The sequence below is a fragment of the Hibiscus syriacus genome, unplaced genomic scaffold (assembly GCF_006381635.1).
Source record: "Hibiscus syriacus cultivar Baekdansim isolate YM2019G1 unplaced genomic scaffold, ASM638163v2 tig00110279_pilon, whole genome shotgun sequence".
In the NCBI taxonomy this organism is placed as follows: domain Eukaryota; kingdom Viridiplantae; phylum Streptophyta; class Magnoliopsida; order Malvales; family Malvaceae; genus Hibiscus; species Hibiscus syriacus.
The window spans coordinates 246570-260637 of NW_024062659.1; the positions used below are offsets into that span (position 1 = coordinate 246570).

General features: G+C 36.0%; 1 protein-coding gene and 2 pseudogenes across 1 annotated transcript; 2 read left to right on the forward strand and 1 right to left on the reverse strand.

Moving 5' to 3' along the window:
- Positions 1 to 776: 776 nt before the first annotated feature.
- On the reverse strand, positions 777 to 3977 carry LOC120115844. Its single transcript, XM_039136450.1, has 2 exons — positions 3912 to 3977; positions 777 to 2374 (listed from the first exon to the last, which is right to left on the reverse strand). The coding sequence occupies exon 2, from the start codon at positions 2065 to 2067 to the stop codon at positions 859 to 861; it is 1209 nt and encodes a 402-aa protein (XP_038992381.1). The 5' UTR covers positions 2068 to 2374; positions 3912 to 3977; the 3' UTR covers positions 777 to 858.
- A 3207-nt stretch (positions 3978 to 7184) lies between these two features.
- Positions 7185 to 9776, forward strand: LOC120115967 (annotated as a pseudogene).
- Positions 9777 to 10988: 1212 nt separating this feature from the next.
- Positions 10989 to 13743, forward strand: LOC120115845 (annotated as a pseudogene).
- The last annotated feature ends 325 nt before the right edge of the window (positions 13744 to 14068 follow it).

The window sequence follows — 14068 nt, forward strand, 5'->3', positions numbered from 1 at the left end:
CGGTTTTTAAAAATGGCTGAGCAGGAGACTTTCGGAATCCGAAAAAGCTACAAAGACATTATCTCTAATGAAGGAGATTACTCAATACTTCCATGGGAATTTACAAAAGGAAGAAGCTCACCCATTTAAAATATTTTTGGCGGTGAGGGATTTCCTTGGAGTTCCGGTGAACCCAATGATGCAACATTATTTCCCATTTAAATATTTTTTGAGAAGATAAAAAATATATTTCGTAATTAATTTTATTAAACCATCATTAAAGGAGATCAGAGTATTAGAACATTAAATCCCTAAATTTATTTTTATTAATTTAAAGTGAAATTCGTAAAAAATTAATCCGATGAGAAGAAAGACGAATGAATTGAAAATATTTTGATATCAATATTTCTACGAATGACAATCAGTGACAAACGACAATTAATCAACAGTGATAATCAATGAAATTAATAATTTTCAACATAAAATAGAAAAAAGAATAATCTCGTTGATGATTGATAAATAAATAAAAAAACCAATATTGAAGTTTTTTAAGTTCGGTAACAAAATCAATATATACACTTAATTAAGTGATCCAGTTAAAAAATAATAGATTAATGGTCAGATTAAAAGTTCCCATAGTTGAAATGATCACCCATGTAATTTACCTAAATTTTGTGGAAATTTTCATAAATTAGATTTTCACCTACGGTGTGGCTTTTTCTGTTATTAACAGAGGAGTGATTAGAAAATCAAATATATAAAATTCAGTGATTAAATTTATAATTTACCCGTTAAAATGGAAAACAAAGTCCTTATAGAAAGCTAAACCCTTCACAATCAGTTTCTTTACCACAAAATTGATATTCACCACCACTAAACTCAGTTTCCTTGCCCATGAGCATGTCTAGTGGGAGACCTCATCGGCCAGCCAATGCGAGAAGGCGAGCCTGGAGGGCTCCCATCCCGGCTAGGAGAAAAGAGGCTCAGTTCCACGAATGCCTCAGCTGAGGTCTCGTCTCTTAAGAAAGTCCGGAAAGAAATCGATCCACGCTTAGTAGAGGCATCGGAACTCCACTCGAGGCTCGTTGCAACGCTTCCTTCAAGATGAACCCGGTTAGCAAACAGCGAAGCAGTGTCATTATGGTCGTCGAGAACAACCCTTCTCCGGGCCTCCAAGTCTGTAAGATTCCCAAGGGCTAGACAATCCGCCACCGGGCAGTATACAAGTATGACAACACAGATCACAGCAGAACATAGATGGACAAGAAAAGATGAGAATGCAAGAGCTTCGAACAGAAATTGCTCTGGTTTAGAAAAAACAGACAAACCAAGTAAAATAATCCTTAATGGGAGGAAAGTCGAAACCGAGAAAATTAATGTATAAACTCTCTTCTGCAAACCCTTATTGATAACCAATTTCAAAATTCGCCTTCCGAGCCATAATAAATAGGCAGTCAAGACGGTGGCAGAAAGTCCGAGAAGAATAGTATTCAGTAATGGGTAAGTGCAAAGAGTTATGTCATCAGAATTTTGCATCCCTGGGGTATCTACTCTAGTGAAATACGGCAGTAACTCTCTCCTAACCTTGTGTAACTCGGGTCCAATCAAAATGAGAAATAGTTGAAGAACAAAAAATGGGAGGCAGAAGAGGAGAACACAGCCTGCTGTTTTCCCATTCCAATTTCGGCTGAGGATTCCTGTGTCTACATTCTGTAAAGGTGCACGGAGAAGAAACACAAGAGTGAGGAAGAGGCAAGGTTCCGCAAAACCTAAATTTGAAATGATGTAACATCTGCAAATATTTTCTTGCCATTTAAAATCGAGTTCATTAAACACTCTTCCTTGCCTCCTTAGAAAATTTAGCCGTAGAATTTCACCGAAACCCCACCAAATGGTAAACAATACAAAAGTGATTCTGATTATCCAAGGACCACTGAAGTAACTGAGCTGATTAAATCCTTGTCTAAGAACACGCGAACGCAAGTAAAATGTGTATCCGATGCACACCAAGCCAAGAAGAATCAACAGAGAAACTAGACAAATTGTCAACACACCGAATGCTTCGGCAAAAATTCTCGTCAGGGGCATTACCCGAAACACAGATTCCACGCATTCTCTCTGCTAGCACGGACACAAAGGATCTCTGACGTACAAGCAACCTTCTGAGAATTATATCTAGAAACTACTACTGAACCAGTACTGGATGACTACAAAGATTAACCACCTAAGAAGAATAAGCAGCATAATCGATAGAACTTATCTTCTTGCTGGTTCAACAGATCCATGTGAGTCAAGCATTAATCAACTCAAAACTAACAAATATCACACGTAAACAGCTGTTTCACCAACTAACCTTCATGTTTTCGCTCAGGCTTCGATTATTTGATCCAAGAACCTGTGGAACAAAAAAAAAGAGTGAAATCTATAACAAAAGAAAGATTTCAAAGTATGCTGAGAGGTTAGATGAAATCTATAATGAAACAAAGATACACTTTCAGATGCATATGACCACGAAGCAAATCAGTGAGACAGAGATGCACAATCACCTAATACACAAAACATCCTCATGGAAAAAACTTCAAATGTGTTAGATGATGGCCCAAGTAAGATCACTTATATAGCCGTCCATATGTGAACAGATATGAATTGTATTAATTACAATTTGTGGCAGAAACGCCTTACAGGTCATGTTGCACTGGCAAACTAATCCAAACTACCATATAAAAACGTAATGCCTATTTCATTTATACAAAGAAAAAAATAAGAAAACATTACCAATTTTAGCTAGTACACAAGTATTCTTACATGTTTGCTAAATTAAAAATTTGAGACAACAACCAGTGACAGTTCAGGCCATAAGTTACCACATCAAATATTAGCAAAGGTAACGCATCAACGTTAATGTCTATGTCAGCATGACAGCGAATTCCAGCATGTCATCTTAATTATACATTCGAGAATCGTGACCACAATCAATGACAATACAGGCCATACGTTTCAGCATTAGCATAAGAAAAAGTAACACCTCACTATTACCGTGTCATCTAAATTAAACATTTGAGACACCAATCAATGGCAATACAGGCCATATGTTTCCAAAAAGCATAACCAAAAGTAACACATCATATTGACTAGACCAAAAAAAACAGATATTAGGTAAGAACTTAGATATTCAAGTAAATAATCACTGTGTAAGAAAGACAAGTTCTTACAAGATTAGCAAATCAAAAGCTTCACTTTACATCATTTAGAGAAATATACTAAAATCAATCCCTAATAAACTATATCTGATGTTCAATCAAAATATCAACATAAGTATACAAGCAAAAAGGTTATAAAAACTTCAAAGGGAATGATCAAGTAACAACACACAGCAAGCAGCTCCATTTTTATCATACAATAATCCTATTTAACACAATATGGAAAATATCCTACGCATGCCCTTGACGACAAAGAAGATGAAATATACATAGCCCTAACATATCTTCTAACATTAGCATACTAAGCACATTATACTTAATGCCCCCTTATAGAAAATGCCCACTGTAATAAGACAGCAACTTAGCTTCTCACAGATAAATGTAGACTGAAAGCTCTCCATTCTTTCTTTATGCAACTAACCCACTGGAACATGTATGATTTCTTCTAAGCTTAATATAATTCTCAAGGATGAGTTGCAAAATCTATACATTTATTTCCTGTTCTTTTCCCTCCGTTTGTCATCAACTACAAATTATTCAAATAAATCCCAAATTACTATCTTTAGCAAAAACAATCCAAATCTAGGCATTCTTTTTTTCCAAAGAAAGAATGAAATACACAAACTAAACGTCAAATCTTCAACATCCATTTCCATCAACGGTGCATGCAGTATAATCATTAAGCTAAAAGTCCCATAAGATTAATAAAAAGAACAGTAACTTCAATAATACCGTAGCAAACTCCAAACGGAACCAAAATGAGTGAAATTTAGGTCATCGGAGAGCTTGCGAAGCGGAGAGTCTTAATGCGTCGAAGTCGGGAGACGAAATGCAGAATCAAGCAAAGTGAGATCGAAGGGAAAAACCCTAAAACTGGATGTAAATTGAAAGCCAAGATGCGGAGAGAGGAGAGAAGTTAGGGGAATAGGTGAGTGGGGATTTGTTGGTGACAGGCTGTCTCCAGCTATGTTATCCGAGCCACTTCCTCCGTGAATTATTCGTTCGGGATTAGGTTCGGTGTGTTTTCCGAGCCTACGTGACTTTTTCTTGTATTGCGCTTCAAGGCGCCGTATTCTTTTTTTGATCCTGGGTTAATTCAATAAAACATCCCGATACTATTGTACGAATTCGAAATTGGTCTCAACATTTCAAACTTTTAAATTAAGTCTTCAAAATACGACTATATGAGTGTAACCCTTAGTTGCAATGTTTTTTTATATACATAGAAACCGTTAATTTTATTAAAAAGATAAAAGAATCAAAATTACAATGAATGTTTACGATCATAAAAATAAACTAATCACATAATTATGACATTTTCTTATAATCATTAACACAAAAACTAACCATTTAAGATCATACAATGACCATACAAGGAAAAGGTTAAAAACTTGACCAAAGAACTCAAACAAAATATAGATACAAACAAATTTGAATGCATCGACAAAATGAACCACAAAAAGAGATAAATTATTGAGAAACCACCGACAAACTGCAAATCAGAATCAAGTGAAGTAAACAAATTAGTCACGAACGCAAATTGCGTATTCAAATCCAATCTGAGGGTCCAAAGCAAGAGAAATCAACACTATAATAAATAAGTGTCATATTGATTAATCATGAAGATGTCAAATTCAACCATAAAACAAAATATAAACTAAAACAACTATCAAATGACCGAAAAACGTGCATAAAGACTGAAGACAGATAAAAATATACCATAAAGATAGAAAATATGTACCATAAAAACATAATTATTAAAAAAAAAACTGATGGTTGCAGATGATATGCGACTAACACAAGGCTACCATTGACATTACACCCTACTCGAATATGAAATATATTTAAAGTATTTGAATTAAATAATACATATGTACTTATTACATTTATAATTTCTCATGACACATGATAGGCTGACATATAAATTAAAAATGTATCACATCAAATTCATAATAGTACTAAATCATTAAGTTAGTGAATTTATCGGATGATTTGGTAGTAAAAGAGAATGTTATTATCTCTAAAGAATTTGAATTTAAGTAGTTGTATCTACAAGATGTGTACGTATTTTTAATGAAAATTTTGAATACATAATGCATATATTGCATTGTAATCTCCTCAAACTATTTTAAAAAAATTAATGAAAGTATTTAATTGATATAATATTAATATTTTAAAGATTTAATTAGAATATTTTAAATTTCATAGACCACTTTTAACTTTAGGTCATAGTTTAGGGATGCTTGGTGAATTAACCCTATTTTCTCTCCTCCTCCCCTCCTTATGTAGAGCGTGATTTTATTTTAAGTTCTTCATAAATAAAATCAAGATTTTCGTTTTCTTCTTTTGGTATGTAATCTGATAAAAGAAAAAAAAAGAAGCGATAAATTATTTACTTAATAAGGATATATATATATATATATATATTATTAGGGTAAATTACATATTTAGTATCTAAACTATCAGTTTTGATATAGTTTAGTATCTAAACTTATATTTTTTCCAAAACCATGCCTAATGTTTTGTTTTTATTTCATTTTAGTACACCGCTATTAAAAACTTAACGAATTTAGCGTCTAAACTATTATTTTTTTCAAAACTTAATGTTAAATTTTGAACATGAGTACTAAAATGAAACAAAAACTAAACTTTGGTATGATTTTGAAAAAAATTAAAGTTTATGTATTAAAATAAACCAAAACTGATAGTTTAGATTCCGAACAGACAATTTACCCTTGTTATTATACATACGAGTACAAATCATGTTATAAGGGGATGATTGTTATCTTTATATAGTGTTTAAACGGATAATTTGGTTAATTGACCGAACTAACCAAATTTTATTAATCGATTTTTTTTAACTTTAATCGTTAATCTAACCATTTTTTTAAAAAAAAAATTAACCAAACCGAACTAATTTTGATTCAGTCGGTTAATTCTATTTTAACCAATTAGTGGACACCCCTATCTTTATAGATTACATGTTCAAGTATTAGTAAGAGTGTTTAAGTCTTCATTATCAAATTATCGATAATATTTAAAACACATATTATATTGTAATCATCCTAGATTAATTAAACATTATTATATATAGAAAACACTATATTAGTATTTATTATTATTATTATTATTATGCATAAATCAATATAATTTAAATACGAACTAGATCGATTTGACACAATTGAAGAAAAGTGGAAAACCTTGCATGGATCGGTGAAAAGATAGGACTATTCCTTTATGCCAGCATGGTCATACGTTGAACAAGCTTCTTCACGTAGGAGGTCTTAGCCCTGGAGTCTCATCTTGTTCTCCTCGACAAGGCTGGAAGTGTCGCCCTTGATATATATATATATAGTTATGCAAAGACAAAAACCCTAATTAATAAGTTCAAGTAACAAACAGTTTGATGTGGTTTAAGTAGGTATCGAATTTAAATTTTTGCATTTGTAGAAAATTCTCGTTGGAGACTCATCTACCAAAACAAGATATGCGACCCGGATCAATCTAAATTAATTAAGACAAAGCCTTACAAACTGGAAGAGCCACAACCCGAAATCGTGTTATAAACTTTTCAAATCAAACAAAATTCGTATTATAATCTTTTCAAATCAAACAAAATTCGTATTATAATCTCACCATTATTAACTAAAAAAATCCATTAACAACAAATGTTATCAGTTCAGCATATATAGCTGGCAAAACAAAGTTCTGGTTAATTTGTTCTTGCCTAGGCTTTTTTGTTGCATGAACACTTGTTTTTCATATCCTGTCTTAAACAACAGAATCGTAACATATTTTTACCCGAAAGAAAGTTATCCATTTCGTTTTATTTTTCCATTTATGGTAAACTTTACCTGCAATTTAGTTTCGATTTGTTTTGGGGTTCCATCATTTGGTTTAAGGAAGACTATTTTCCTCAATTTCCATGGATCCGTGTTCTTGTCGAAATGCAGTGTAAGTTCATCGTCGAACGAGGCGAATTCGCAGTTCGTGAAATTTCGGACCATGGGTTGTATCTGTTGGAAAGAAACTCAATCGAATGGACATGTCGAGGGTAATAACCATGGAGAGAGAGAGAGAACATATTAGAAGAGTCCAATGAGTTGTGTTTCCCGGAGAGCGACAATGTCAAGGCGGAGGCGAGGGTCGCTGCGTGGTTGATATCGAGCCAGCAGCCGAGTCAGAAGTCCGGTTCCGACGACGAGGAGAACAAGATGGAATTGGCGGTCGTCGAGAAGTTTAAAAACACCCCATCACATCTTCAAAGGGGACAGTCCTTGGATGCACGGGCGAGGGGTGGACAAGGGCGGCAGACGAGGTTTTCGAGGCTCCTCAGCGTGACCGGTGGCGAGAGAGGTGGGCAGATCGTTGCCGGGTGGCCGTCGTGGTTAGTATCCGTCGCCAGAGAAGCCATCAGTGGGTGGATTCCTAGCAAGGCAGACTCGTATGAACCGTTGGAAAAGGTTTGTTTGTACCATATTTATATCCCAAATTTCGAGCTTTCTTATGTATGCTTACTTTGGAACTTATATCATACATGCTGCCTATTCTTGTTATAACTATATAGATCGGTCAAGGGGCTTACAGCAGCGTGTACAAAGCTCGGGACGTTGAAACGAACAAGATCGTCGCATTGAAGAAAGTTCGATTTGGTAATATGGATCCTGAGAGTGTTTGATTCATGGTGAAGGAGATCATTATTCTGGGCAGGCTCGATCACTCGAATGTTAAGAAGCTTGAAGTTATAATCACTTCTAGGGTGTCTGGAAGTCTGTACCTTATATTCGATTACATGGAGCATGATCTTGCAGGGCTTGCAGCAATGCCGGGGATTAAGCTCACTGAGGATCAGATATGTTCGAGTGCTTAATGTGCACAGGTTATTCATGTTTGTTCGAGTGCTGAAATTTTTGAGATTCCGGCGCAGATCAAGTGTTATATGCAGCAGCTGCTCAATGGACTCGACCATTGCCATAGTCGAGGCATTCTGCATTGTGACATCAAGGGCGCAAATCTCCTGATAGACAATAATGGTAACCTCAAGATTGCTGATTTCGGACTGGCAACTTTTTCCTGTGCTGATGAGAAGCAGCCTATGACGAGCTGCGTCGTAACTTTGTGGTACCGCCCTCTGGAGCTTTTGCTCGGTTGTACAGACTATGGAGCTGCCGTTGATCTGTGGGGCGCTGGTTGCATTCTTGCAGAACTATTTGCTGGAAAGCCTATCATGCCTGGAAGAACATAGGTACTTGTTGCTCTGCCAATAAGATGTTTATTCGAATTTTTGTAGTACGTCGTCTTACGAGGTGTGATGATCTCTGGATTTTATTGCAGGTAGGTGGAGCAACTGCATAAAATCTTCAAGCTCTGCGGATCGCCTTCCGAAGAGTATTGGAAGAGATCGAAATTACTGCACGCGACCCTTTTCAAACCTCAACGACCATATAACCGTAGCATTAACGAGACATTCAAGGACTTCCCTGCTTCTACTCTGGCCTTGTTGGATGTTCTTCTTGCAACAGAACCTGAGCTTTGTGGAACTGCAGAGATAGGTAATCAATCTCTCTGTTAGTCCAATTGCTTCTGTTTATGTCGATTCCTCGAAAATCGACATGTTGCTGAACTTAACCAGATTAGTTGCATATGGCTTATCCAACTTCATTTTGTTCACAGTTCTTTACAACAAATCCTCTCCCCTGTGATCCATCAACTTTGCATAAGTACTGACCTAGTAAAGAGTTCGATGTCAAGCTTCAAAACGGAAAATCTATAACGTATTTTCCGGCTTGCGGGAAAGTTTGCGAAAACAATTCCTTTATAAAGCTTTCCAGAGAATCGACAGCGATTCTTGATCCCGAATTCGATGCCAGGTTGCAGCCATCTATTCAGGTACCTCTTAAGCTGTAAGATTTATGTACTCATGCATGTTTATTATAGTATGTTAATGTATCTATGGTGCTTGATACAGAACCGGCAATGGCAGTTGAATACTGAAAGTTTCATTGAAGTAAATCGTCGAGGCTGCCCTACCGAGCCTCCGAAAGGAATGCCGAGATATGTATACTCTCATTCCAGCTTGTCAATGCACCGTGGTAACTTCGGATCATCACCGATTATGAACAGAAACCAGATCCCTCTATCATGGCTAGTGCTCGACAATTCGGAGCAGCGGAATTGTCCTGATTTTCTAACTCGGTTGCTGTTAGAGGCCATTCACGGTTCCATATGACCGGTCCACAGTGGCCCGAAGGGCATTTTAAAGACGGATTTTGCCATCTCGATAACGATCAACCCTCCCATCGTTTATTTAATAGGCCAAACGCTTCGCACCTATCGTCCAAGGAATCGGCGATAAGGTAATGTTATGTGTTAGCCATCCATGAAAAGTTGGTACCATATGCTAACAGTTCTGTAACACAAACAGGGGAAGGTTTATGCTCCGAACGAAAACCGAATCCATTGTTCGGGGCCATTGACTCCTCCTGGTCCCGGAGAAAACCTCGACGAAATGATGAAAGAGCACGAGAGACAAATGCATCATGCCGACCGCAAATCTCAGTCGGAAAAGACGAATACAATAGCAGAAAACGAGTTTGACCATAACCGACGGACGGAGTCGGTAATTTGCCTTGCAAGGAAAGAAAGGTGACAACACAACCGGTTTTGTTATCCGGTGTTTTGTGTCATCCCAAAGCTCAGCACCAGCAGGCAAATGTATTACATATTAAACCTTGTAATGTTTGTTTTCTTCTTCAAAATTAATATAATTAGAAAGAGTTGGATCTTGTAATACAATAAAATTAAAATAATATTAAATATATATTACTTTTACAAAATTGCATGCTAAAATTTTATAATTTTTTATATATTTTTTCATCAAGTATAATTTGAATTCCATTTTGATACTAATTTTGCCGCAAAAGACGATTGGAGTTTGGTTATCGACGTAGGTCGAAAAGTACAATATCAAAAAATAAATTGTTTAAAATTTTATTGGTAAAATCGAGACACTCCTATAGTTTAGTGTTTAAAAAGATGTTTTAGACATTAAAACAATCACACCAAAATAATATCGTTTTGGTGTGATAGACCACGTCAATAACTGTTATTCATATCATTGTTCCAATATTGACTTGAGGATAGAGTTACATAATTAAATATAAAACTAAAATTCAGTGTTATAGTTGATAAAATTTAACGATATAAACTAGTCAAGGGACAAAATTTAGTGATATATGATATAGTTTAACTTTAAAACAAAAGGGTAAGTTATGCATTTAGTACATAAATTATAAGTTTTGATCCGTTTTAGTATCTAAATTTTTAATTTTTTCCAAACCATACATAACGTTTAGTTTTTATTTCATTTTAGTATCTCACCATTAAAAACTTAATGTGTTTAGTACTAAACTATCAGTTTTGGTCTGTTTCAGTACCTAAACTTTATTTTTTTTTCAAAACTTAACATTAAATTTTGAACATGATACTAAAATGAAACAAAAATTAAATTTGAAAAACTGAAAGGCTAGGTACTAAACGTAACAAAACTGATAGTTTAGATACTAAATGATTAATTTACCCAAACAAAACCTCTATTAGAATCCGTACCCGTTTGAACTCCTATTGGATCCAAAATGATTCTCAAGTATATACCCTCTTCACTCTACAAAAGCCCTGGTCGTCTTCCTTAATTTTTCCTCTTTTCACACTCTCCTGGCGGCTTCTGTAATATTATCTCTCATTTCTCTTCCTCTAACGCTTTCCTTTTAGATTATTACTCATAGATTTTCGTTTTTTTTCGTTTTATGTTTTCAGTTCTGAACTCCGAATCTCCTTGTTGTCAATCTAGCCATGGCTTTGGTGAGTTTTCTTTTCCTTTTTTTTCCTCCTTAATTCATCGAATTCGGTAAGTTAGCTGTTAAACAATAATCGGAAACGAAGCGATTACGAATAAGTTGGAGACTTGATCTTCGATTGGAATTCGAAGTGCAGAAAAATTTGAGTAGCATGTTCGATAAAAATGAAGTAGAAGATTGAATATAATTTTTTACATTATTTTGCTCGTATTCGTAACTTAGTGGAATAGTTGACGATTTTGGCTAATAGTAATATCGTTCGCAAATGGATTTCAACTTCACGGCTTTCCGTTTCCATTGAGATTGATTGACTAGCAACAAGAAACGAGTCATACTGCAGGGAGTTGTGTTAATATCGACAGTGATAGGTTAACTGTGGATAATAGATGGAGATGCTAAGTATTATTATCAGATTTAGAATGTGAAAATAGTGAGATCCGGGCTCAGATTTTATATGATTATGTATTTGAAAGATTTAACAATATCTTCAAGAATTTCAAATCTACTACTAAATTCGCATTGAGTACATCCATAAATGTCAGATTTATACTAGATATGTTTTATTTTGCAATTGATGCTTTTTATGATCCAAATCCATTTTTTGAAATCCGATTTAAAAAAACACTACATAAAAGAATTCATGCTAAAGGAAAACCGTCTTTTGAGTGTGGTGTTGGAATTATTTTTGTGAACCTTGTAGATATTTGATTTACATGCAGGTCTTGCATGCTGGAAACACAAACAAAAATGCCTTTAAGGCCCTCATTGCCGCAGAATACAGTGGCGTGGAGGTCAATTTGGTTCAGAACTTTGAGATGGGCGTCTCGAATAAAACTCCCGAGTTCCTCAAGATGACCCTATTGGAAAGGTAAATATGTTTATTGATGGATTAAATTTTCAGAGAATACTTTTGTATTTGTAGGTTGTATTATTTTTCTTTGAATTCTCTGAGACGAATATCTGTGACTTTTATATAGGTTCCTGTGCTGGAAACACCTGAGGGTCCCATATTCGAGAGCAATGCTATTGCTCGTTATGGTTAGAGGAGACAAACTGACATCTACATTTTCTTCTGGTGATGATTGTTTACTTATTGATCTCCTTCCCTTTGCAGTTACTCGCTCAAAGGATGACAACCCTCTATTCGGTTCTACATTGATTGATAATGTGAGTTTTCTCACAACTGGTACCATGATCTTCTTGGTCTTTTGGCATCGTTTAAGTTTAATTTAAACTATTATGCTTAATGCACATACATATTTGCTTGATTTTTCTCAGGCTCGTATTGAGCAGTGGATTGATTTTGCATCCATGGAAGTTGATGCTAATATTGCGAAATGGCTCTATCCAAGAGTTGGTTTGTCTGTCTACCTTCCTCCCGTAAGTTGTATACATAGTAGCTTTTGAGACAATTTTTCTTCAGGTTCTTCCGTCATAGTTTCTTGAAATGAATGAATCCAAGTCATTTTGGTTCAGGAGCATCCCCGTTGGATTGACTAAGATGACTGTGTCTTTTTCTTGTTTATTTTGAAGAGATTAAGCTGTTTTCTATCCAATTCCTTTGATGCTGTCATTCTTACCCGTCTAATTTTAGCTGAACTCATTTATTTGAGTGATGTAGGCCGAGGAAGCTGCTATTGCTTCATTGAAGAGAGCACTGGACTCATTAAGCACTCACCTTGCTTCTAACACCTACCTGGTTGGGCACTCAGTCACCCTTGCTGACATTATCATGACATGCAATCTCTATACGGGTTTTTGCCATATAATGACGAAGAGTTTTACCTCGGAATTCCCTCACATCGAGAGGTACTTCTGGACCATGGTTAATCAGCCAAATTTCAAGAAGATTATCGGTGAAGTAAAGCAGGCAGAGACCGGTCCACCTGTTGCATCAAAAGAAGCTTGCAACTCAGCCAAAAGAGAGTAAACCAAAAGCCAAGGCCGAACCAAAGAAAGAAACCATAAAGGAGGCTGAGAAACCGCCGTTGAAGGCTGAGGCTGCTGAGGAGGAAGAGGCACCAAAGCCCAAACCGAAGAATCCTCTCGATTTGCTGCCTCCCAGTAAGATGGTACTCGACGATTGGAAGAGGCTGTACTCCAACACAAAGACAAATTTCCGTGAGGTTGCAATCAAAGGTATCCCGGTTGATTTCATCACTCATTTTTTTCGCATTGTGATATCCAGATTCTGATTTATTTTCTCCCGTATCTATTACAGGATTCTGGGACATGTACGATCCCGAAGGATACTCACTCTGGTTCTGCGACTACAAATACAACGAGGAATACAGTCTCATTCGTCACCATGAACAAAGTAGGAGGATTCTTACAGAGAATGGATTTGGCACGCAAGTATGCATTCGGGAAGATGTTGGTAATCGGAGCCGAGCCTCCATTCAAGGTCAAAGGATTATGTCTTTTCCGCGGGCAACAAATTCCTCAATTCGTCCTCGACGAATGCTACGACATGGAACTGTACGAGTGGAAGAAGGTCGATATCACCGACGAAGCCCAGAAGGAACGGGTGAGTCAGATGATCGAAGACTGCGAACCTTTCGAGGGAGAGCCTCTGTTGGATGCCAAGTGCTTTAAATGAGAAGTTAGCAATCTCTCTTCCCTTTAGCTTATATTTTCTATGGCTATGATATTTCAATTTTTGGTAGACTCGTGTGTCATTACAATCACCTCGCCGGGTTAGCTCAAACCCATTGATTAACGCACACTCATCTTGTAGGCACATGTACATTCATCCTACACGTGTAGTTTCGAAAACAAGATCTCAAAGAGACATCTTTTGATCACTGACATCTTTGATCGACTGAAAAATTACTGAGACCACTCGACCCTCTTAATTACTGAGATCACACGACGGGTTTGTTCATGAAACTACCAGCATTGAAGAAGTTTACCATGATCGAGGCAATATTATAAGACGATTGTGAAAAGTATACACCAGTAATACTGCTGTGTAATATTATATATAAATTTTGATTTAACATACTTTTATTTTTAAGATTTTAATTTTATTTA